General features: G+C 45.5%; 2 protein-coding genes across 6 annotated transcripts; one reads left to right on the top strand and one right to left on the bottom strand.

The window, feature by feature from the left end:
- Positions 1–793: 793 nt before the first annotated feature.
- On the top strand, positions 794–14,054 carry COQ5 (coenzyme Q5, methyltransferase). Of its 2 annotated transcripts, XR_014785733.1 has the most exons (8): positions 794–991; positions 2,248–2,397; positions 4,639–4,863; positions 6,868–6,974; positions 7,717–7,805; positions 9,627–9,738; positions 9,971–10,501; positions 13,908–14,054. XR_014785733.1 is itself a non-coding variant. In XM_084819748.1 (7 exons), the coding sequence occupies exons 1-7, from the start codon at positions 823–825 to the stop codon at positions 10,070–10,072; spliced, it is 954 nt and encodes a 317-aa protein (XP_084675874.1). In that variant the 5' UTR covers positions 794–822; the 3' UTR covers positions 10,073–11,688. The 2 variants fall into 2 exon arrangements, 1 of the variants encoding a protein (XP_084675874.1); XM_084819748.1 differs by lacking the exon at positions 13,908–14,054 and having other exon boundaries at positions 9,971–11,688.
- DYNLL1 (dynein light chain LC8-type 1) lies at positions 5,433–21,393 on the bottom strand. 4 transcript variants are annotated; one of them, XR_014785736.1, is made up of 5 exons: positions 21,219–21,393; positions 18,796–18,933; positions 17,229–17,495; positions 12,213–12,292; positions 5,434–7,295 (listed from the first exon to the last, which is right to left on the bottom strand). XR_014785736.1 is itself a non-coding variant. In XM_084819749.1 (3 exons), the coding sequence occupies exons 2-3, from the start codon at positions 18,925–18,927 to the stop codon at positions 17,358–17,360; spliced, it is 270 nt and encodes an 89-aa protein (XP_084675875.1). In that variant the 5' UTR covers positions 18,928–18,933; positions 21,219–21,393; the 3' UTR covers positions 16,648–17,357. The 4 variants fall into 4 exon arrangements, 1 of the variants encoding a protein (XP_084675875.1); XR_014785735.1 differs by lacking the exon at positions 12,213–12,292 and having other exon boundaries at positions 5,433–7,295; XR_014785734.1 differs by lacking the exons at positions 5,434–7,295; positions 12,213–12,292 and adding an exon at positions 13,319–14,016.
- Between the last annotated feature and the right edge of the window lie 3,781 nt (positions 21,394–25,174).

The raw sequence follows: 25,174 nt of genomic DNA, 5'->3' as shown, positions 1-25,174 counted from the left end.
AGCAGGGCATGATGGTGAGAGCTGTTTCCCTTCGCTGCTCCTAGCATCCTTCATCTGAAGCCCGGAGGGGGGGGGGGATTCCATCAGGGCCAGCCCTACCATCAGGCAGAGCGAGGCAGTTGCCTCAAGCCGCAGATGCTCCGTGGCAACCCACTCCACATTCCACTTTCTTGGAGAACAGAACTGTGTATTCCGGGCAGCCTGCCTTGCACCCCCTATGCTAACCTGCTGCCCTCTGGTGAGGCGGAGGATGCTGTCCCATCCTCAGTGTTCAAACAAGAGTTAGCTGCCAGTCCTGTCAGGTTCCATTGGCAGAAGGGAGGGGTCTTGGGCCAGCCCCGGGCCAATAATAAATACCCTCCCTGAAGTAAACAACACTGTCTTCCAAGAAAAGCTACTCCCAAGTAAGCGTGCATGGGATTGCAGTCGTGCAGCCCAGTCCTAGGCTCATTTACCTGGCAGTGACCTGCACTGAGCTCCAGAGTAGTTGCAACCTAAGGAGCATGCCAGCCTCCCCTAACCTGGTGCCCTCCAGAGGTGTTCGGCTACTACTCCCAGGATCCCCCAGCCAGCCATAAATAGGAAGTAATAGGAAGGATTCTTCGCAGCAGACATCAATTAATTAGCTACCCCTTGACTGCTGCCCGGCCCGGCCCTCCCTCCCTCCCTCCAGCGCGGAGGATACCCGCGACGGCAACAGACAACAAGGAACCGCGCCACTGCGCATGCTCCTCGCTTCCTCCCCTCGTCCTTCCGAAAGGGGCGGAGCGGCGGCGAGGGGGCGTGGGAACTCGGAGTCGCGCCGTTGCTACGCCGAGCAAGATGGCGGCCGCCGCGCTCAGCGGGTCGTGCCGGGCCTGGGGTGGTTGCCACGGGCAACGGGTGCTGCTCCTCTTGCGCGGCCTGCGCAGCGGAGTGAGGCGTCCGGGTGCTGACGGGGAGACGCACTTCGGGTTCCAGACCGTGTCGGAAGCGGAGAAGGGACAGAAGGGTGAGTCGGCGGAGGGGCGAGCCCAGCCGAGGTGCCGTGTTCTTGGAGGCCTGGCTCGCCCCGCCTCTGGTGTGGGCCAGGCCTGATGCGCGCTGCAGCCGAAGGAGGCGGCAGGAGGAGGGGACGGCGCGTTTCAATAAATGCGGGGGGGGGGTTACAAAAAGCGCCCCGCCCCGCCCCCGTGCAGCCTGCAGTGGCGGAGTTCACCTTGCCATCCCATTTTGCTGTAAATGTCCACCATGCAATAGCGTCTGTGTGCCTCTTTACTAACAATTTGAATTTGTAGCCCAGCTTTTTATATGTAGGACCCAAGGGGTGAGGACTTATAAGGCCTTAACAGCTGGATCTCAGATTTTAGGAGCGTAGCAAGCTGCTTTATCCTGAGCCAGACCCATGGGATGTAAGGCTGGACAGGCTGGGCTGCAGGGAAGGCTCCCGCCTTTTCCCGCATGCTTCCCTGGACTAGCTGCGGCTCTCCTGGGTTTGCCAGGAGCCGGCTCTGCTCGGGATCCTGGGACCTTTTGCATGCAGGGAAAGCATGTGCTCTTCCGCTGAGCGATGGCTTCCCGCTCCCTCCCCTTGCCAAGGGGAGGACTAAAATCTCAGGCTGTGCGCCCAGAATTAATTGGGGAGTGGGTGGGTATTTTCTGTTTTGCTTGATGGGAGCGTAGGCCATCTGCTTTGCACCCTCCCCTGCGCCTGGATCAGCTTGTGCTCTGACCCACCGGCTGCCAGCCTCCCTTTCATTAGGTCCCACCGCTTGATCTGTCTAATGCAATCCCTTCCTTCTGATGGCCAAATTAGCATGAGAGTAAACGTGTTTTGTCTTTATATCTGACCCACAGGGGTTTGTTTTTTAAATTCAAATAGCATCAGCTGAGGGGACTGATAATTAATGGGATCAAAGCAAGCCTGGAGGGGGTAATTTAACTGTTTCCTCTCTTGTGGTCCTGAGGGAAACCCCCTCTTCTCAACTTAGTATTTGCTTTGGTGCGAATGGGGGGATTTCTCTACAATTTTTAGAACAAAAACAGAGGTTCCTTTGTGTGTGATAGAGAAGAAGGAATGCCTCTTCTGAAATGGTAGGTGCTATCCACAGTTCTTACGTTAAAATAGTGTTTTTAAAACAACGCTGCCGTCTGATTAATCGAGTTTTTGAACAGTTAATTCACTCAATTCATTAACAGCACAATCCTAAGCATGCTTATTCCCAGATAAGTGTGCATAAACAGTTGCATAAACATTGTTAATTTCAGTTTACCAAATTTTTGAAAATGTGGCTAAGAAGTATGATCTAATGAATGATTCAATGAGTCTGGGAATCCATCGTGTTTGGAAAGATATCCTGCTGCGTCAAATGAACCCTTACCCTGGAACCCAGTTACTTGATGCTGCTGGAGGGACAGGTAAGCCTCATATTGTTCACAGATGTATTAAGGAGCTTTGTTTCTAAGTTTGACATCAGATGCTGGTTGAAGCAGTCTCACTCTCATTTTTATTTATTTAAAATACATATATATCTCCCACTTTTCTGAATTTGCAGATTTCAGGGAAGTAACATTCATATAATAGTTACATTTTAGAAAATGTGTTAAATATGCTATTATGAAATATGCTTAAAATGACAGACAAATCATTACTTTCATCCTGATTTTCAATATTTTTTGTTAGGGTAAAGAATCTTTAATGTGTTTGCTGGTTTATCTGATTGTACATTGTTGTTGTTCAGTCGTGTCCGACTCTTCGTGACCCCATGGACCATAGCACGCCAGGCCTTCCTGTCCTGCGCTCTCTCCTGGAGTGTGCTCAAGTCCATATTCATTGCATCGGTGATGCTATCTAGCCATCTCATCCTATGCCGTCCCCTTCTCCTTTTGCCTTCAATCTTTCCCAGCATCAGGGTCTTTTCCAGGGAGTTTTCTCTTCGCATTAGGTGGCCAAAATAGTTGAGCTTCAGTATCTGTCCTTCCAATGAGCACTCAGGGTTGATTTCCTTTAGGATTGACTGATTTGACCCCTTTGCAGTCCAGGGGACTTGTAAGAGTCTTCTCCAGCACCACAGTTGGAGATTGTACATGGGAAAGAATATTATACAACCAGGAAGGAATACAATCATGTCAATCCAACAATGTTAGCTTTTTACACTTTTGGTTTAAATTAAGCAACTGAGGGTCACCAGCTTCCACTTGTAGAATTGAGGTCCTTGAGGTGCCAGGGTAGACCTGGAATTACCTTGTCCCAAGAGTTTTTGAACTCTGCCATTGATAGCCTTTTTACAGTTAGAGAGCCAAGGAGTCACTAAGACAAAGAAAGATGTCTTAGCTAGTGTTTCCAGTCCATCTAGTACAAAACAAATATTCAGCCAACCATTACATCAGAAAGGCCTTCCAATATTAGGGTTTTAGAACAGGAAGGAATACACTGAACATTTCTTAACTGATTTTGGTCTATACTATTCTAAAGTAGCACTCATAACTTATATGGTTACTATTCAGAAGTTCCAGTTGTGTACTTCCAAACAGCATAGCAAAGCTAGTTGAAAATAATAAAACATAAAAATCATTGATAGACAACCATTTAAAACTATTTTTAAATCTCCCAGCCTGTTCCTACGCATGCTTACTTTTTATTGCAAGCTGCTTTGACAGCTACAGCAGCCTATAAATAATATAAATCAGTTCCAAATTCATTCAGTTGCAAGTAAGTTGCAGAGACAGCATTGCAGCCAAGACCAATATAATTGTATAGCAGCAGAATCAAATGTAGCACCAAAGGCATGAACGAAAACATGGATCTTGCATTTGTTTTGAAAGACCAAGAAGGTGGGACTACCAGTGAAATGGTTCTACTCCTTTCCATAGCAGTTCATGCCACACTGAAAGACTGTATACAGAGCTCTTCTTCACAAGACACCTTAATAGGAATAGGAAGAGGCACTGTCTGCACTATGTATGACTCCAGCCATGAGGGGCTTTAAAGGTCAACCCCAGCACCTTGAACTGATCCTGGAAACTTAAAAGCAGCCATGCAAGCTGATTATGATCAGCTGATGCTCTGGCATTCTACACCAGCTGCAGTGTCTGAATGAATGAAGAGCAAATGTTATTGTTGGTTTTTGGGTTTTCTTATTTACAAGATTTAGATCTTTCAATCTAATAGAAATATTTTATTTTTATTTGTTTTATTATATTTATTACATTTCTATACTGTCCAGTAGCCAAAGCCCTCTGTGCAGTTTACAAAACAAAGCTTTAAATTTTAAAATGCATCATAAAACATAATATAAAAACCAAGTCTAAAACAGAATAAAGCCAAAGTGAAAATAGAGTAAAAGCCAACAGTAATGCAAAGATCTAAAAATGCATTAACAACTTTTAAAACTGAAGGACTAAAACGCCTGGAAGAATAAAAATGTCTTCACCTGGTGTCAAAAAGACCACAACATAGGTGCCAGGCAGGCCTCCCTGGGCAGAGCCTTCCATAACCAGGCTGCCACCACTGCAAAGGCCCTCTCCTTAATAGCCATCCACCTCACCTCATTAATACAAAACAAAAACCTCACACACACACACACACACACACACACTTAAACATTGAATTCCAGAGAAAATTCCCCATTATGAATCTTCCTTTCAAAACAAATGCAGGGGACATCGCCTTTCGGTTTATCAATTCTGTTCGTTCCCGGTGGGAGCATCAGGTCCGACAGAAGCTGAGATCCCATCAGAATTTATCATGGCAGGAGATCACCAAACTTTACCAGGAAGAGGAGCATAGATCCCTGGGGGGATCCCATGTGGTAGTCTGTGACATTAACAAGGAGATGCTGAAGATTGGGAAGCAGAAATCACAACACCTTGGCTACTCTGAAGGTAATGGATTGTCATTTCAGCAATGGGATTTATTTATTACTGTATTGTTATCCTGCTTTTGAGACCGTTATTGTCTCCCAAAGCGGCTCACATCAATAAAAAGAGAGACAGGCTCTGTCATCAGGCTTACACACTAAAATGACAAGACATGCAAGGGAAGGGGAGTGGAGGGAAGAGGAGAGAAATCAGTTTTTCAAGGCCAGAATAAGCTAGAAGCAGGCATTTAAATGCACTTTGGGTTAGGCTGATTTTCCCTTGCTGATTTTCTTGCTTGAATGAGGCTCTTGTTCCTTAGGCCAAGGGATGGAGCCAGAGTGTTCTTTGCCATTACTTCTGCAGTCCCAGGGCAATCGTCAGTTGTGATGGCTTAAATCTTGGAAGGCTGTGTGTGTGTATGTCTGGGGGAGAGAGAGAGAGGGGTGGGGTGGGGTGGGGTGGGGTGGGGTGGGTAGAGTAGGGGCTTTGGGATTATACTTATTCTGGGGAGCACATAGAAATCTTTGGTGGCCAGATTTGGCCCAGTGGCATTCATTTATATAACCCTAGTATATATGAAATCCAAAAACAATGGAATGCTCTTGTGCTTTAATCATCTAGATTCTGAATACATTTCTGCAAGCAAGACTTTTAAAATATACTAGTTACATATTCTGCTTGAACAAATAAACAGCACAGAGAAAGTCATCTTGCCTCTGTGAGCGCTGGCACACAAGCAGATCTTGTGCATGAGCCAGTCAATAAACATGTGGATGGGGTGTTCTGGTAGATGCTGTATACTTGGACTAGAAAAAGGTTCAATGATCAAGACACAATGATCAACCCCCCTGCCAGTTTAAAAGACCAGAGTTAAGGCTATCTTATGTTACCCCAAACTTCAAAAAGCCAGGAAATTGAAAGCTAAGGTGGTTTAACCGACATCCCCCGCAATCAATAATAACGTTGTGCAATGTCACAAATTGTGCTTGCTTACAACTTACTTTCCATGCACCAACACTGGTCCATGATCTTTGAGGTGATTACACCTCAAATTACAGATTACACCTTACAATCTTACAGGTGATTACTTGAGAATAAATCCCATAGAATTCAGGATAATTTCAGAGTAAGCATGGATAAATTCAGGATGCACATCTTGTGAATTTGAAAAAGCAGGAAGAGATAGATTTATCTATCTCCACTTGTAGATAGATAAAATAGATCCCCTCCAATTGTATTTATTTATTTCAAGTATTTTTATGCTGCTCCTCAGCCAAAAGGTCTTCTAGAGCAGCTTACATATAATCAATTAAACAAGACTGTTCTTGCCTGTGGGCTTACGGTCTAAAAAGGTGTAACACACAAGGAAAAAGGAATGGAGAGGAAAGAGGGGGATTTTTTAATTATTTTAGAAGGGCTGGTGGAATGGCCCTGCTCCCCCCTCTCCTTCAGTACAGCCTGCTGGAATTATTTAACCTAGCTCAAAATATGAATCTAGGAATGAATCCACAAGTTCACTGTGTGATTGTGGAATTTGGCAAATGAATAAATGTAGGAGAGAGACAGCTCTTTCTCTAAAACAGCATCACATTGGTTTAGAGGACTGTCGGTGACCAGGCCACACATCCAAAGGAACCAAATAATTGGTCATTGTTAAATGCAGAATAATACTGAGAGAATTTCAGGCTAGACATTCAGTACAGCATAAAGGTCAAACATTCCTCTTAACATCCTGACCACAAGAACTGTGCATACACAATTATGCCACTCATAAGCAACAATGAGCTGTGCTTTGCAGCTGTGGATACTGGGGCTACAGTGGAGGCTTTTAAAACTGAACTGGTGCATGTGCGTTGTCTCATGCTGAGGAGGAGGGATATGATTTGCCTTAAGTTGCCTTTTGCACTGTAAACATGGCTGCATATGGTGGGTGTTGCCCTTTCATAAGAAACTTTTTTTGGTGAGAGAGCCTTTCTGAAAGTAGTTTGGGGTGTGGCACTTGCCAATTCCTTCTATGTTCTTTTGAAGGATTGTCCTGGGTGCTTGGAAATGCTGAAGAGCTGCCCTTCAATGATGACAACTTTGACATTTACACAATTGCATTTGGTATCCGAAATGTCACTCATATTGATCAGGTGAGCATGAGTGTCATTGCTTGGATCTTGCTGAATTTTATTCTTCTAAGAAGAGGGTAGTTTGCCCTGCTGGGTTCGATCAAAGTCCAGGTAGTAGTCCAACATTCTGTTTCCAACAGCAGGAGGTCAGGTGGCTCTTGGAGTTGCAAAGTAGGTGCAGCAAAGGTGATGGCCTTCCCATTTTTTGTCCTGAGCAACTGATAGAGGGATATTGTCTTAGTATATGGAGGATCCACTGAAGTACCTTGACGTTTCTTGCTGAACTAGTGATGTCCATTTTAGGTGGACATCACTAAATCACAAAGGAAGGTGGAAGTAGGCCTGGAAAACAGGGATGAGCAAAAATAGGATTCAGCTGTACCCACTGAGCATTTCACTTTGACCATATTCACTGCTCAAAACTGGCAGTCATTCTGATGTTGCGCTTTGGAGGAAGCTAGTATACATCTAAAAAGCTTTCCATGGGTAGTAGCCAATGCTAATCCTACTTAGATAGACCCATTGAAACGAATGGGGCTTAAGTTAGCCATTCTTTTCAGTGGGTCTACTCTAAGTAGGATTAGCATTGAATATTGCCCCATGATTAAGAGTGCCCGACGGACATTCAGAGGGGTGATTAACCTGAGCTCTACTCCCCCCCCCCCATCCACATTCTGAGCTCAGAATTAAACTAAGTGAAGCACTGTTTACTATGCTGTTTTACACTGCTTACATTTTTCATTTCACATCTGTCTTGTTCCAGGCGCTTCAGGAGGCCTATCGAGTCTTGAAACCGGGAGGACGGTTTCTCTGTCTAGAATTTAGTCATGTCAACAACTCACTTATTTCCAGGTTGTATTAGGGGTTTCTCTCATTTTGTCATCTCCATGAGCAAATATGTGTTTAGACAATACCATAACAATCTACGAGAAAGACAGGTTGCTTACCTGTCAATGTAGTTCTTCAAGTGGCCATCTGTGCATTCACACACATGAGTTATGCACCCATGCAGAGCCTTGTCTGGAATGTTCTAGAGCTGGAGCCACACACATTGTGCATGCCCAAGGGTGGAGCTCCCGCCTTTCCTGCTCAGTGTCTGCGGACCATTAACAGCAGGCAGATAAACGGCAGGAAGATGGAGGGTGCAAGGGGATGGAGGGTGGGCTGTATGAATGTACAGATGACCATGCAAAAGAACTACAGTTACAGGTGACTGACCTGTCTTTTTCATGGTCTCTGTTCATCACACATGTGGGTGTTTAGCAACCTAACTTACTGGAATTGGTTTGGTATGTCAGCCAACAGTGATGAGAGCACTGCACAACCAGAAGAGGCATTGTTCCAGTCTACAATGCCTTATGAACACTGATGGCTGAGACCACATCATGGCTTAGCATAGCTATGGGAACGGTATGCCCTGCAGGAATGGTGTCAAAGAGGCCACAGTTTGGATTGAATGTTCCTTGAGTGCCCCTGGAATCAGAAAGTTAGCTAGTGGGTTTGGCCATATGGTGTAGTCTCTGCCTAACCTTGTTTATCCAGTTACAAACTGGGTATGAGGAATGCTCCCTAGCATCTAGTTAGGAACTGGATGAGTCTAGTCACTGTTCGTATCTGCAGCAACTGATGTAACTCATGGGATTAGGGGCATAGGGTCACTCACTTCCTTCTCTGATGAAAGGGTGATTTTCTTTTGGCATTGAGTGCCCATCTTGAGGGTCAGGAGAAGGTGCGGTCCTCTGATGCTGTCCCTCATCTGCTGTGCAATGCAGGGAGGGAGACAGGACAAGATGCTGTGGTATGGTGCAATCTCCTTCCTGCCCTGCAGTGGGGGGAGTAGGGACAAGCACCACTGTACCTTCCAGTTTCAGCCACTGCTGGTTGTTACCAGTTCTTGCAGTTGTCCTTACTGTGGGTCCAGCCCTGGGGAAAGGTCAGTCTGGGGGCAATGGCACAGGAAAGTCCCCTCTCCTAACTTGTGAAGGGTTCTGTCCTCTATCTAGGATGTGTCAGCATGGGGGGAGGGCAGAGAGAGGATTCTGCTTGCAAAGAAAAAGAACTGGAAAGGTAAGCACTTGAGAAAGTCTGCCTAGGCTCTGTTCCTTACCAGTAGGCAGGGCTGATGTGGAGGGCTTAATCTAGACTTTGGCCCTGCTTCTCCTCTCAAAGGATTTAGAATGTCCTCTGGAAGCCAAGAGGGAAAACACAATGGCCTGGTTTGCATGACGTGGCAGCTCACTGTGGGTTCATTTACACACGAGGGCTGCTATGTCGTGCCAGGTGCCCAGCTTGCTGTGTCGTGCAAACCAAGAGGATGGGTTGTTTGAAGGTTAGACATCCCTCAGATAACCCATGGCTTGTTTTTAGGGTAAATTAATCCATGGTGGGCTGTCATGTCATGTGAACCAGGTCAGTATCTAATTAAATATAAATTTCTTCCTGCTTAACTGGGTGCTACAAAATGCCAGTTCCAGAAGGAACACCTTTCAACTCTTCTGGGAAGTATTTGGGTTTGGACCTCTAGAGGAAGGGAAACTTCTCTGGGTGCCCTTGTTTGAACTTGGCCCTCAAGCATTTGAAAATATGTTAATTACTGGATACAAACCAGTTTAGGGAAAACCTAGTCTGAATAGATCTGTGGTACCTGCATTAACCTGCGATTTTTATTTTCAGTCTGTACGATCTGTATAGCTTCCAGGTTATCCCTGTGCTGGGTGAGGTTATTGCTGGTGACTGGAAATCCTACCAGTATCTTGTAGAAAGCATCAGACGCTTTCCTGCCCAGGTAAAATGCCCTCTACACAGAGTCTGAACATTAAAGCTGCAGTCCTGTGCACAGTTGCCTGAGAAGTAGTTCAATTGTACTTGGTTCATATACATCTGAGGAAGAATGCATAGGATTGAACACTATGATAAAATGTTCCAGTGTCAGCCCCATTAAGGGAGGGACACTGAAGAAATCAAGAATCCATATATGAGTTTTATTTAATGCCAGTATCACTATTGCTGCGTTTCAGGAGACATTCAAAGAGATGATTGAAGATGCAGGCTTTCTGAAGGTGGAATATCAAAACTTGGGTTCAGGCATTGTGGCCATTCATTCTGGCTTCAAGCTGTGACCTTCATCTTTTATATTAAAAAAGAAAAGAATGGTGGACAGAATTTTCTGATGGTAAAATTCAAATGCTTGGGCCTTCCAGCATATTTGGTGCCATGTCACCAAACAGACTTAGGAAAGGGACTGATCCCTTGGAAGAATCTAAATTTCAAGCCTCAAAAAAAGGCAACTCCTGTATTTTTGGAAGTGATTTGACAGCTCTGCCTACACTCTGTCTTGCTGCGTAACAACATAAAGACTATATTAACCACCTGAAACGGACTGTGATTTAAAACTACTTTATATCTGATGGATTTCTGCGAAATGCAGCCTGCATAGGAGAACAGCCACATTATAAGACTCGATTCCCATGTCTCATCCATGTCAACTACCATTGGAGTAGCAATGTGTGGCAAAGGAGATGAAAGACAAACTAGCCTTAAAATGAAAGGTCAGTACTTTCTTCGTTCTTAAGTGACTTTGATCCAGTCTGTCAACGACAGAGTGGCTGGTGAGGTTCCTTGGTGTATTTATTAAAAATAGTATTTAGATTTTCAAGTAGTTATCTTGTTCCAGTGGAATATGGGAGGTTATATGGTGTTACATACATATTGATATTTCTGTGCTGAGGCATGTATGGGAATCATTCATATTACCTTGCTGGATCACACCAAAGATTTAGCATCCTGTTTCCAGAAGTAGCCAGCCTGGTATTTCTGGAAAGCTCCTAAACCCACCCCTGCTGTGTGTCCCCTCATCACATGCTATTCAAAGGTGTACTGTCCCTGCGCATGCAGATTCTATTTGGCTATCAGGGACAATAGCCATAGATAGACCTGATATAAGCTTGTTTTGAGTGGAATGCGATCTTTGGTAGCCAATGTGTATCCTCAGCCCAGCAGCTTTTTTCTTGGTGGGGCAATATATATTTGTCAGTGATCACAGCTGGGGACAGAAGAGAGGGTTAGCCTGTGCTGCCGTACAGGTTCGGCCCCCCATATTACATTGCATTGGAACTAGATGGAGATATGGTGGCTACCAAAATATCTAGTTCCAGCCTTTGACTTTCCTAAAAAAAAAAAAAAGTATACAAATTAAATGTTCCTTGCTAAAACCTTTCCAAGGATTATAGGACAAGGTGATGAGGATTCCCAAGGAGAGTAGAAAACCCAGAGTGTGGTACTGAGTGTAGGACTCAGTTTCCTGAGCAGCAGGTAAGGCCTGTTGAAATCTCAAAAGGGATGCCAAGTAAGACTTCTACTTATTGGAGGAGGGGTTTAAGTGCCCTGCATCTCTCTGCAAAACAAAGGAATACCTAACTTTGCTTAATTTGCATTATTTATATAGGTCATAGCAATAAACTCTTCACAGTGTAGAATTTCAGTCACAGTTCCAACTAAGGGCAAGGAGCCATTAAATTCCTCAAAATGGCACCAACTGCCCCATTTATTTAGAAGGAACTGAGATGATGGGGAGGGGGTATTGTTTTACACCAGGAATGTGGAAACAGAGAGATGATCAGTGTCAGATAGCAGGCTAAATGTGGAAAATTCTGCTGTATAATATGCAGAATACAGACCACAGCTGGGCCTCAATCAGCTATTTTATCCACAGATGAAATCTAAAAACAAGTATTTTCCTGCATTGATTAAAAGATTTTGCACTTTTTTTCAGAATCCTCAAATTCTCAGTACATTAGGGATCGTTTCTGATCAATTTGAGCCCTCTTGGGGTCTAATTACGATTGGGCAAAACATGTTAGATTCACAGCACCATTTATTACATATTTTTAGATGGGTCTTTTTACACAATGTTTTTTTCAGTGAAAGCGACTCATTACTGATAGCTATAGTGGCTAATAATTTTACTAGGGTCATAGGCTTTTTTAAAAAAAGGCTACTACTTTAATTCACTCCAGATGATAATAATTGTCCTTTTTTCAGACAATTGAAAAAATTGGCCCTTCAACTATGTTGGGTAGCCTGTCCTCTTGTTTTTTGTAAAGTATTGCATAATGTATGGCAGTATATAATCTAGGGATGGTGGAGAATTTCTCCACGAATCTCCGGGAGGCCGAATGCCAACGCATTTGGCCCCCCGAAATTGGTGGGGAAATTCTCTGAAACCCCCCTGCCCCCCCCCCCCCCCCGGATGGGACTTACCTCGTGCGAATGTCCCTCTCAGCGGCGGGTCCCGGCAGCGTTTCAGCGGTGGCGGGGGCCGATCTTCCTACTGGCTGCCGCTGCAGCCATTTCCCCATAAAGTGAAAAAAAAAAAAAAAAGTGATAGGCTATGTAACGATTTACGTAGCCTATCATGGCTAGATTTTCAAAGTCAGTCGTGATAGGCTACGTAAATCTTTACGTAGCCTATCACAGCTGACTTTGGAAAAAAAAAGCGCGTATGCCATGGGCGCCACCATTTGTGTTCCTTAGTTGGGCACGGGTAGTCTACGTAAAGATTTACGTAGACTATGGCGAAAATAAGGGCAACGCTATTTGCGTTGCCCTTATTTTCACTGTAGTCTACGTAAAACTTTACGTAGACTACCCATGCCCAAATAAGGAACACAATTCCCCCCCAAGTCAGCTGTGATAGGCTACGTAAAGATTTACGTAGCCTATCACAGCTGACTTTGAAAATCTAGCCATGATAGGCTATGTAAATTGTTACCTAGCCTATCACTTTTTTTTTTTCAATTTACTTTTTTATTTCGTGGCTGGGGAGACGGGGCGCCTCCCCCCTCCCCCCCCCCGGCCTGAATTTCGTCTGGGAGGGGCAGGGCGCCTCCTCCCCTGCCAAGAATTTTGGCGGGGGGGGCACCCCCCAAAAAAAACAGCTGTGGGACCAGGTAAGGGACTTTCGTCCATCCTTAATATAATCTATGGGGAAACTAGTCACATGAAACCCATTTTGCCATATACTGCTCTCAGGTGTGATGAAATCTTGGGCACTGATCCTTGTATTAGGGAGTAGGTCCCCACATGAACACAGCCATTCCTGCTATGTCACCTGAACCCAGTCCAGTGGATGCTGCTTACCATAGTCAAGCACCTAGTCTTCACACTCCTACAGTTTTGGAAGTGACAGTTGCTGTTCATATGATTGGCACAGTTGACTGCCCCATAAGTACCATGCCTTTGGCAGAAGTTAACATCTGCATTATAGATGTATTCTGAAACCTCTATGGGTTACACTACTACAGAAGACACACTAACAGTCAATATCATTAAGACAAGAGTATTAACAAGAGCATTTTGCCTTGCCGTTTACTTCAGGACTACAGTGCAGCTCTAGAAGCAGAAAGTAGCTTTTGACCCTGGACACTGTTGCCCTCATGCCTGTCTCCATCTGAAAGCAGGAGCCAAGCATGCAGCCTGTTCAGTAATCTGCCATCAATTGAGGGGCATTCTTGCACCACCCAGGGAAAGTAGTATCCACTGCTAAAAGGTTTGACTGACAGAAGAACTACAAAATCATTACAAAGTAAACGAGAAAATAGGGTACGTTAAACATTAATGGCACAATCCAGCCAAGGAAAACATCAATTTTAGTGGAAAAGTAGAGTGTGTGCTTTACTCCAGCATAAATTGAAGTGCTTAACCTGGGTTGGATTGTATTTTCTGTAGTAACAATGAGTAACCCCATGCTGGTTTAAGTGCACTAAATGGAGAAATGAAATCTGAATGCCTAAACATGACAGGCAAGATCTGTACAGCCTGCCACACTAGACGAGTTTAAACATGATTGGGTGTGGGTGTCTCCAAGCAGTGTGGTGTTTTATTCCTTGGAGCTTACACAGGCATTCTGCGCTGATTTGCCACAGCATGCTCTACCAGGGTTCCTTATGTCCACAGGTTCAATGCGAGAAAGTCTCTTCCTTCACCCATGAAGACAGCATTCCAATGAAGTTGGGTGCTTACAAGGAAATCTCAGAACTTTGAGAGATGTTATATACAGCAGTATCTAAATGCCACAAATAAATAAAAATGTGTTAACCAGTCAAGGTGTAATGTGAAGTGGATGTACCTCATCATATCAAGTTGTTAATTGAGCCAGAACTACCCCCACTCAGAAACAGCGGTGAACTCTGGTGAGGAATCCTAAATTTTGTTGGAGATTATTAGACTCTCCTCCCTCAGAAATGAGGGGTGAGCAGTCTGCTGAGGAAACTAAGAATTCCAGAGCAATTTTCCTATAGAGTTTTTCTCTCTCTCTCTCTCTCTCTCTCTCACACACACCCACACCCACCCCACTCAGAAGCAGAAGAGGCTATGTGCTGTCTGGGCAGAGATGGCTCTAGGTGCTATCTCCAGCTTTATTTCCCTCCGAAACAACTTGCACGGAAGCAGTTTGTTCTGTTTAAGGAGCTCCCTCTCTCCCAAGCTGCCAACCGAGGAATTTTCAGCAGCAGCAGAAGTGCCTGTTAACTCCTCTAGATGGTTTTTAGTTGCCTCATGACCTCTTGAGTTCCAGCATTCCCCTAGCACAGCCTGCACCAGCCTGGTGCCTACCACATACCCACCACCCTCAGCCAGCATGGTTAATTGCCATGCTGGCTAAGGATGGTGGGAGTTGTAGTACAATGTATCTGGCAGGCACTAGGCTAGGGAACACTGTCTTAGTGGATGGCCCTGTAGCTACACTAGTTCCTGGTACTGTGGTTCCAAAGCTGTGGATAAAACTCAGCCTTGAAGATGGTGGTCATCTTTTACCAGTTTCTATCCTTTGGCCTAAGAAACCCCTGGAACATATACCTCAGCAGGTCTTATCTGCAAGACCGTATCTGCCTGTGATGATAGTGTACTTCAAGTCTGTGGTTGATTTGTTTTCTAGAATTCCTTCCAAGCCCTTTATTAGTTCATTATATCCCTTTAGGCAGTGGCTTACACGTAGAGATTATACGGATAATATTCTGTCACTATAGAAGAGTAGTCCGATGTTGCAGCTAGCTGGAGAGGTTTTCTCCACAGCCAGATCATTTTAAGGCATGAAAGGTTATCAAAAACTTAATGGTGTTTGATATGTAGCTCATCCATAACATTCAAGGCAAACATTTTAAAGTTCATCAAAGAACTCACTGACCAGGATGATGGGTTGCTTAACACATGACAAGCCACAGCACTCATAGTTACCAGGTTGCATATACCCCCCCCCCCGGGGGGGGGTTGTCATGTTATGCAAGGGTTAAGCAACACTTGCATAACCCTAAAATGGACGATGGGTTATCCAAGGGTTTAACCCATGCCAAGTTTGCACAACACAACAACCCCCAAGTGGGGATTACATATTTAAAACTGCAGTCAAACACACTCCACAGCCTCACCATGGGTTAAATAACCTATGGTGGGTTGTTGTGTAATGCAAGCGTGCCCACTTTCCTTGGATCTCAGGACACTGAGTGGGTCTATTTCAACCCAGCATTAGGTTATTGATCATGTACCTCTACAAGATAAACTCTTAGATATTTACTCCATTTCCCTTGTGTTGAAAGTTTAAAAAAATCACATGGAAATTCCCAAGGTAGCAGTGGAACTGCATCCATGTAGTTCCCGCAGCAGGAGACCTACAGAGATGAGACACCACAATCATCCTTGGGGCATGGGTTCAAGACCCACCGAGGGAGGAAAAGATGCCTGGGGAACTCAGCAAGGGAACTCTCTACTTTCTGTAGATCTCATGGGAGGATATTAGTCAAATTCTTTCACTACAGAAGCTCCACAAATAACTGAAGGACTCACAGAAGCAACTGCTATTAATACAAGGAAGGCACTTCCATGGCTCCTTATTAACTTACCCGTGTCTTCAGGGGATGCACATTAACCTATATCTTTACCTAACCATTGCACCTGGTTTTATTTTCCACAGGTAATGCAGTGTAGGCTATGATGATTTCTAGCAAACCAGTAAATTATTTGTTGGGGTTCATACTGTTATGTTCCTTTACTATTCTTCAGTCTTTTTTAGAGTTACAGTCCCTGCATAAGCAAGGAGAGTTGAATTAAGTTTAGAATTATCACTTTGATGATGTGTTACATCCTGAAACTGGGAGGGGCTCTCCCCCAAACAGGAAAACACAAGCAACTGTGATTTGCATATACCCTACCTATTGAAGGAAGTGGGAGAAGCAATCTCAAGGATACCTGCCATCTGCTGCAGAAAAGGAACTTAACATGGGAAGTCCAATGTTCTATTTTGATTACATTCAGCTAGAACTGGGGTGGGGAACTTCTGACCCTCCTGGGGGCCGAGTCCAGCCCTCCAGGATTCCCCAGATGGCCATGCCTCCTTCCCCCACAAGCACAGATCCTTTTGTGGTTTCACAACTTTTGTGCAGTTTTTCCCCATTCTAAAAGGTTGAAATGCCAATCCTACAGCTGGGTTACTGGCAGTAAGAGCTTTAAGCCCCACCCCCTTTGTCTACAGCCCCACCCATCACTGAAATGTGGCATCTAGAGCATCTCCAAAATTGAACTTGGCCCTCAGGCTGAAAAGAGCTCCCTACTCTTGGGTTAGAAGTTATGTATCAAGTAATCTGGCATGTCTAAAAATATTTTGGAAGCAACACTAACTGAAGAATCATATGGCCCAGAATGTGCACTGGAATTCATAACTATATTGAATTAAACATCCAGGAGTTGCACACTAGAGACTAAAAAGCATTCTTAGTTAAACCTGTGTAGAGCCCTTCAACCATCTTATGCACAACTACTTGAAAGTAACCCCATGAACACAGTGGGACTTGTTTCTAACTCATGCATAAAGTTACACAATCTTGAGCAAGTTTGCTTGAAAGTCCCACTGAAGACAAGTTTATCTCCAAGTAAATATGCTCAGAATCAGATGTCAGCATATATATGAGTTATCAGGTTCCATTAGCTAAATTGCTAGGGTAGTTTTGCCAAACGCAAACAGGACACTAACCTTTGGATTAAATTTTGGAAGAATCCAGTTAATTTAGCCTGTTTCAATTTTAAGTCTTACAATGCAAAAGCTGATAGTCAAATAGATGAGCTGGGCTAAACACAGAACTATTAGAATAAGTTATTAAAGGTTGAGTATGCCCAACAGTTTATTAGAAAAAGCTACTTTTTGAAAGAAAGAAAAATACATACAAGATTACTTTTTTGCTATTTTTTATGGCCACAACAAAAACACAAATTGGTACAGAGGAGTACCTGTTCGTTAAAACAAAAGGCTTGAAGATCAAGGTATGTTCCCTGGGGAAGGCTGAAGACTTCAGTCTATTTGGAATTAGCGTGCAGTCCTGTAACCGAATGCATATTTGGGTGTAACAGTCCCATATTCTAACCGGATTTGAAGAGGAGAATAGCAACTTGACCCAGGTAGAAGTAGATGAAGTGTTTGGTCTCATGAGTCACATAGCTGCCAAAATTTCGTCCCACAATGCAGTGCCAAGTAGGATTGTATTTCTTGTCAAATTCCTGGAAGAGAATCACTTAACATCTCAGTATCACAGGTGTTAACAGTTTCACTCAATGTGTTAGGCTACATATTCTTGAGCTGTAAAGAATTTGCCTTATTCTAATCTCTTGGGCTGGGCCATAGCACGAATGTATATTTTTTCCTACATGACTGGAGCAAGTTGCTTGAGAACTGCTGCAAGGACATTCCATGCAAACTCACAGCAGCAAGGGGAGAACAGTACTAATTAGTACAAAATTCCACTCATCTAAAAGTTTGAGGATTCTTAATTCAGTTTACTTAAAAGGGCAACATCTAGGAATCATTAAGAATTTACATCAATTTGAACCCCCCAAACACTGTAAAGCATCGTATCTGTTGTTACCAAAACAAGCCATTATGAAAACTAATTCATGGCTTGCAAGAAAAGTATAATACAGAGAAGCTCATATAAAACAGTGATGACAGTATTAGCCAGTCTTGAAATTTCATGGACAATCCCCAAAATATAGTGTGCAAATGCTATTCCTTACAGTGTTTAATTTTTTTTTTGAAAGACAATGTTGTGAATGGCTGTGTGAGTTTATAATGGTAAATATATTATCACCAGTGCCTTACAACACAGATTCTTCCTAACAGAGGCTTGGAGTAGCTAATTTTCAACTGATTTATTTCAGTTTTGTACCAAATTTCAAATGGAAGGCTGGTTCTGTGCATGTTTTAAAGGTCCTCAGAGTTGCGCTAATCTGTGTATTTGAGACACGAGTATATCAGCTAATGTGAAGTCATTTGTGTCATTGTGCTGGAGTAGTAGTCAGTCTGACCCATCTTAAACATATAGTTGTTGATGGATCAAGTTCGAGGAGTTTGTCACTAATATTATTTGAAATGTAGCAAGATAATGAGACTAGCTTGCATAAGCCTAAGAGCTATGCTAAGAAATGCTTTTAGATTATGTACATCCCACCACCTCTTTAAAGAGCAATTGCATATGCTTTCACAGTCTTATGTTCTTCTCACTAGCTCAGCCAACTTCAGAGGACTCTAGGTGCTTGTCAACCCTCTAGGATTGACTCAGATACACAGATATGCAGCTGAACCACCCACACTGACCAGACTGTGAAGAAGCTGTAGGAAAATGGCCAACTCTTCCTTAGCAGACCATAACACTCCTAGGATCCCCCCTCCCTCCCACACTACCATCTTTGCCAATTAAGAATATTGTGGGCACAATTTCATGTGTTTAGATTCTCCTCTTGGCAGTACCTTCTCTACACTAAGAATTCTAAACTAGCAGTTGCAGCGATGATTCGTAATTACCTTCTTTATGTGGGCAGCAATATCCTTCTCAATGTTGTATTTTTCCAAGGCCTGTGTAGCACACTCCACAGAGTCCTGCTGCATCTCCTCAGACATATCCGCATTCTTGATCACAGCTTTTCGATCACTCATGATTACCTATGAAGCACAGTGGTCAAGAATTACAAGTGATAACCCATGCTAGTACGACCATCAGTTCTACAGCGCAGGCATCCAATTTCCAGAAGCATCCCTCTGCTCTTTTAGAAACGTACACCAAGCATTGTTCTTTCTTTAGTCTGGTAGTCCAGACAGCTGTCGAAGAGACCAGGACCACCTGTAACCATTTCTGATGAGCTAATGAATACTTATGCAGTTAATTTCCTCCCACTGTTTTAACAAATCCAGTCTGTCAAGGTACTTAAGACTCCTTCTGCAGGAAGAAACCAATATGCTGAACACTTAATTTGTACGCCAAGTTTGCATCAGTACAACACAGACCCTATCTTGGGGGTTGAGCTGAACAACCTACGCACTGCTAAAATGAGACACTCGAATGAAGCAAGGAATATTACACACGTTACATTATATGAGAGCAGAACCTAACTGTTAACAGATGTCTGAGGGGCCCCATCCACCCCCAAGCATGCAACTTAACATATCCTCATTACCATTTACACAGAGCTTATTTATTCAGGATTACCCCTATAGAGACACCCACCACCCCCATCACTTAAGTAATATTCCAATATATCATTTCTCACTCCAATAGCCCTTGGTGCATTTCAAAGAATCATAGAATCGTATGGTTGGAAGGAGTCTACAAGACCATCGAGTACATCCCCCTGCTCAATGCAGGAATCCAAATCAGGAATCCAATTTCTCCCTCAGGAACACTCACAAATGTTAACTCCGAGAAATCTATTTACCCAGCCATGCCCCCTCCCCTCTCCATATTAGCTATCTCAAAAATAAACTCCACCCCACCTCCTTCACTATGTAAAGGCCCCCAACATTTAACACCAAAACTATCCCTCATTCATAACATAATGCCCCTCATCGCCAATTAGCCTTCAGTACCCCCCCTCAGCCTCTCCTTCATGCAGGGAGATTATTCCCGCAAAAGCAAATGGAAACCCCCCCCCCCATCAGTTTGCTCCTCACAGAAGGGAGGGGGAAATGGAGAGACCTTGCTATCGTCACCTTCAGGCAGGGATCACTACATGTTTCCCTACATCCTAGAACAGATTGTGCACTACTCCCCTCAAGAAGACCCACCCGCCGTACCATGGCTCTCAGATACTATTTTGATTCCTTCTCTCTCATATTCTATTCTTTTTGTACTAGATTTTAAACTGTAAACGGGGACTTAAACATTGCACAAGTGTCTAAAACATTTTAAGGGATTTTAATAAGCGATTTTTATTTAGAGAATATCTAGGAAGCCCAGATCTCTGTCCAGACAGACCCAAAACAATTAATGCAAAAATGGAGGCTGGGTGTTGTAAGCTAGATATTAGGTCTACTTCAAAAGTTGCACGATGTCCTTCCCATTACACACAATGGTTTATGCCCCCCACCACATAAGTTCGCCTCCTAGAAAACCACGCCTGCCTCAGAAACAGTCCCTATACATCTTCCCCTCCACCACCCCAGTACCCCTCTCACGTAGCACATACGGCATTTAATAATACCCCCCCTTGCCGCACCCACACAACTATTCCATGCGTTTTAATTATATCTTTCCTTTTCTCTTTCTCTTACACTCCCTCTCAAACACAAGCTACGGACCATGTGCGATGTTTTCAGTTGCACAGCATCTAACGCATTCGCAGCAATAATGATCATGGCCCCTCACCAACGTTATGTCGTGTCAAAAAACATCCCCCCCCCCCGCCCAACACATTCGCAACAAGCTATTCTCACGGCCCCTCCTCCCCTTTCTTTGTACGTTATTCTACACAGATCGCAAATCCCGGGGTCTGGGCGGGATTTTTATTGATTTCAGTATCGTGCAGCGCTTAGCACAATGCTGTTCAAGAACGTTTTATAGCATGTGTTTGTGGGTCCTTAAAAAAAGAAAGTCGTGCAGCAGCGAGCACGACACCCAAGGGTTTATTAAAAGCAGCGGGCGCGATTCCTCCCGTTCAGGGGTGCGTGTGTGTGTCCCTCCCCCCCGGCACACACAATTCATGGCTTCGCTGGGCTCTTTATTCAGAAGGCAGAGACGCCAAGCAGGCTCCAGCGTCACCATTACTGAGGCTACCGGCATCAACGCTAATGGTGCCCCCCACCCCCGGCTTCACGGCCCCGTCCGGGGCCTTACTCACACCTATTCACCGCCCTCGAGTCTGGACGCCCGCGGACAGCGCCGCCGCTGCCCGCCCCTCCTCGGGCACGAGGAGCCGCAGCAGCCCAAGGCGGACCCGCGCCGCGCCGCTCACCGTGTGCTGCTGGGCTGCTTCCGAGGACGGCGGGAAGGGATGTTGGTGGAGCGGACGAGCAAGTTGGCCCCTCGGCGCTCCTCCGGTTCGCCCGTCGCGTAACGAACTGAGGAGAGGCCCGCGCGCGCGCTCAGCCGCCCTGCTCGCCCTCGCCCGCGACAGACAGACTTCGAGTGCCGCCCGGGCCGGCCGCTCCCGCCCTTCCCTCCCTCCGCTCCCGGCAGCCGCGCCCAGCCCCCCCCCGCGCCGGCGCCGGTCATTGGCTACGACAACAATACGCCTCGCAGCCCATTGGCTAGCTCGCCTCCGCCTCCCGTAGAGTTTTATTGTTGCACTTTGTTGCGGGCCGGCATGCACCGCGCCGGCGTCCGTTGCCGCGGTGACGGGGCTGGCGGCAGAAGGCGGGCTGCAGGGTGAGCCGGGCCTGGTCAGCCGGCCTACCCACGCGGCCGTGGCGGGCCTGCGTAGGCCCAGGCAGCGCGCGCTGAGCAGGGGGTTGGACTCGATGGTCTTGGAGGCCCCTTCCAACCCTGCTATTCTATGATTCTCCCCCTGCGCCCCCGACCCGCAGAGCCTCAGTGCCCCAAAGGGCCGTAAACGGCAAAACCAAGCCAGCCAGCCACGTTGCTCTGAGAAGCTGGGGGACGTGGGGAATATCGGGCACAACTTTGGTTTACAAAAATTCTGGCAGCCCAGGCTGAGTGCCTCGGAACATGTGAAGAGAGTGTTGACCTCAGAGAAGGAAGCGGGGAGGGCGTTAATGCCAGATCGAAGGGCAACTTGTCTCTGAGCATGTGCAGAATGCCATTCCTTTATGAATGTTCCTTCAGCTGTTCAGAGGGCGCCTACGTGTCTTACGGATTCTGAGCCCTGTGCCTCGTCGTTCGCTTGCCTGACCGCAGTGGTGGTCACTATCCTGACCTGGAGGAGACCGCAGGTTGTTGCCTCTGGTGGGGAAGAGGCTTGGCCTCTACTCTGGGCTGCCAGGCCTGCAGGGCAGTTAGAAGACAAATGGGTACACGTGCAGTCTTGCCCAATGCACTCTAAAGTAATGCTAGCCACCTCTGCAATCCTGTCTTTTAATATGTAGCACATATGACTCACAACATACTGTAGGGTGCGGAGCTTCTTTAGGTCGAGGGCCAAATTAAGTTTTGGAGAATCCTGGGCTGCGTTCCAGCAGTGGGCAGGGCCAAAAGCAAAGTAACTAAGCCTTAGAAGAGGCATCTCAACCTTTTAGAATGGGGAAAACACTGCACAAAAGTCAGGAAACTCCCCCCAAATGATCAGTGGTTGGGGGGAAAGGTCATGTGAACATCTGGGGAACCTCAGCGAGTCCAACTGGAAGCCCAGGCCTGAGATTCCCCACTCCTGACATACAGCATTCATGGCATAGCACGCAAGTGCACTACAGCAGCCACATCTCCATGAGACAGTAGTGTGCTATGACAGCAAACATGCACTGCAAGTACAGCTGGGACAGGTTTTTTTTTTTTTAATGGTTTGGTAATTGGTTAAAGAACAAGAAGCAGAAGGTGGGAATAAACAGATGGTTTTCACAATGTTGGGAATTCAGCAATGGGGACTGATGCTATTCAGTTTGCTCATCAGTGCTCTGAAGTTGGGTGAGGAGTGAGTTAGCCAAGTTTCTGGATGGCACCAAATTATTAAGAAAAGTGAAAAACAAAGCAGACTGAGAAGAGCTCCAAAAGGATCTCTCCAAACAGGCAACAAAATGGCAAGTGTGGCTCAGTGTAAGTCAATGTAACGTGATGATGCATATTGGGGCAAAAAACCCTAACTTTCGCCCGGTCTCGAATCTGCTGTTTTGAGGCAAGGTGATTGGGTGGTGGCGTTGCAGTTGCAGGCACACTTGGAATAAGCCGATTATCTGGGTCCATTTCAATCAGGCTTCAGGCCTGGGCATGTGACAGAAACGGCCTTGGTGGATGATATGGAGAAGGCTCTGAATAGGGGCGAATGCTCCTTCCTTGTTCTCCTTGATCTCTCAGCAGCTTTTGATACCGTCAACCATGGTATTCTCCTGGACCGCCTGGAGGGGTTGAGCATAGGGGACACCATATTACAGTGGTTCCGTTCCTTTCTGGCAGGTACCAGGAGGTAGCTCTGGGGGAGGAGACTTCAGACCCTTGGCTGCTCACTTGCAGGGCACCACAGGGTTCTATTCTCTCCCCGATGTTCTTTAACATCTATATGAAGCCACTGGGGGCTATCATCAGGAGGTTTTGGGTGCAGAGGCACCAATATGCGGATGCCTCTCATTTAAATCCTCGCCAAGGGTGGCTGTAGAAACCCTGTCCAAGTGTCTGGAGTCGGTGAGTGGCTAGATGGAAAGGACTAAGCTGAAACTGAACCCCAACAAACGAAAGTACTTTTTGTGGGAGACAAGGGGAGGTTGGGTGATGTTGACCTGGTGTATGATGGGGTGCGGTTTCCTCTGAAGGACCAGGTCCACAGTCTGGGGGTCATTTTAGACTCCAGCTGTCCATGGAGGCTCAGGTGTCAGCCGGGAGCCGGGCAGCGCTGTACCAACTTCATCTGATACGGCGGCTGCGCCCCTATCTCCCTAACCAACTGCTCCCATCAGTAGTTCATGCCCTGGTCTCCTCTTGCCTAGACTACTGTAACGCGCTCTATGTGGGCCTACCCTTGAAGACGGTTTGGAAGTTGCAGTTGGTGCAGAATGCAGCGGCCCGCCTGATTAAAGGCAGTTGTCAGTGAGACCACATTACTCCAGTGCTGAAGGAGTTGCACTGGTTACCAGTTGTTTTCCGGGCCCAATTCAAGGAGTTGGCATTGACCTTTAAAACCCTATATGGTTCCAGCCCAGTCTATCTTAAGGAGTGCCTCCAACAACACCAGGAATGCCATTCAACGAGATGGGCCTCGGTAGGCCTTCTGTCTGTCCCATCAGCCAGGACAGCTAGGCTAGTGAGGACTAGGGAGAGGGCCTTTTCTGTCGTGGTCCTGACTGTGGAATTCCCTCCCTAGTGACTTCCACCATGCCCCCTCTTTGATGAGCTTCCACTGGCCTTTAAAAACCTGGCTGTTCAGGCAGGCATTTGGGGTGGGTTAGGATTTTTTAGAGCAGTGTTGTGTTGTTTTGTTATGTTTTTGTTATTGTTGTTATTCAGTTGATTATGTAAATTTGTTATTAGTATTGTACGCTGCCTAGAGTGGCCGGGTAGCCGGCCAGATGGGTGGCTAATAAATCAAATAAATAAATATACACTGATGGGGTTTGAATTGATAGCGACTAACCAGAAGAGGGAAAATGTAGGGTCCTGTTGGATAGCTTAATGAAAACATTAACCCACTGTGTTGCACTGGTGAAACTTAAGAATATAAGAAATTACGCTGATCAATAGTCCATCTAGCTCTCCAGGTTTTCAGACAGGAGTTCCCTGGGGGTTGCCCTTCTACAGTATTTAAAATGTGGGAACTCTGGATAAATGCAAACTTATTTATTATTTAACACCTTAAATAATTTTGTACAAAACATGACAATACAACAAAATACAAATAAAATCCCAATAAAACAACAATATAAAACAAATAAACATGCCACAACATAAAATATAATACAAGTAGGCAAGCTTCCTTTCACAGAGCATCCAGGCTGGGGGTTCCTATTTAGTCCCTGTTGCCAAGCCACTGTACTCTGTAGTCCCAGTTGTAGCCCTGACCTGTCCTTGGTTGAATCTATCAATGCCCTTAAATCTGGCCACTCAGTAGTGCTTGACTATGGGATCCAGCATGCCAAGACACTTTTCATGCAGCTCCAAGATTTGCCTGGGGTTTGCTTGGTTTGCTGCCTGTTCCTCACAGTTCATTCCAGTTCTCTCCCTCTCCTCCTCTTGTGCCTCAGCCACATTTCCAGGGCCAGAGTTTTCTTCTTGCTTGTACCACCTAACCACCTTGTATACCCAAATTCA

Source organism: Heloderma suspectum, chromosome 13, assembly GCF_057233095.1.
Source record: "Heloderma suspectum isolate Gila_16-S chromosome 13, 16-S_ref, whole genome shotgun sequence".
NCBI lineage: Eukaryota > Metazoa > Chordata > Lepidosauria > Squamata > Helodermatidae > Heloderma > Heloderma suspectum.
The sequence above is the reverse complement of the archived record's forward strand: the minus strand, read 5'-3'. Positions and strand labels throughout refer to the sequence as shown.

What these genes read in the sequence shown, in the direction of transcription:
- COQ5 (XM_084819748.1), top strand. Translation starts at nt 823, where the DNA reads ATGGCGGCCGCCGCGCTCAGCGGGTCGTGCCGGGCCTGGGGTGGTTGC. An exon ending in ATGTCACTCATATTGATCAG is followed by an intron (nt 6,975 to 7,716) that starts GTGAGCATGAGT and finishes GTCTTGTTCCAG; the next exon opens with GCGCTTCAGGAGGCCTATCG. An exon ending in TCAGACGCTTTCCTGCCCAG is followed by an intron (nt 9,739 to 9,970) that starts GTAAAATGCCCT and finishes GCTGCGTTTCAG; the next exon opens with GAGACATTCAAAGAGATGAT.
- DYNLL1 (XM_084819749.1), bottom strand. Translation starts at nt 18,927, where the DNA reads ATGAGTGATCGAAAAGCTGTGATCAAGAATGCGGATATGTCTGAGGAG. An exon ending in TTGCTGCCCACATAAAGAAG is followed by an intron (nt 17,496 to 18,795) that starts GTAATTACGAAT and finishes ATTCTCTTCCAG; the next exon opens with GAATTTGACAAGAAATACAA.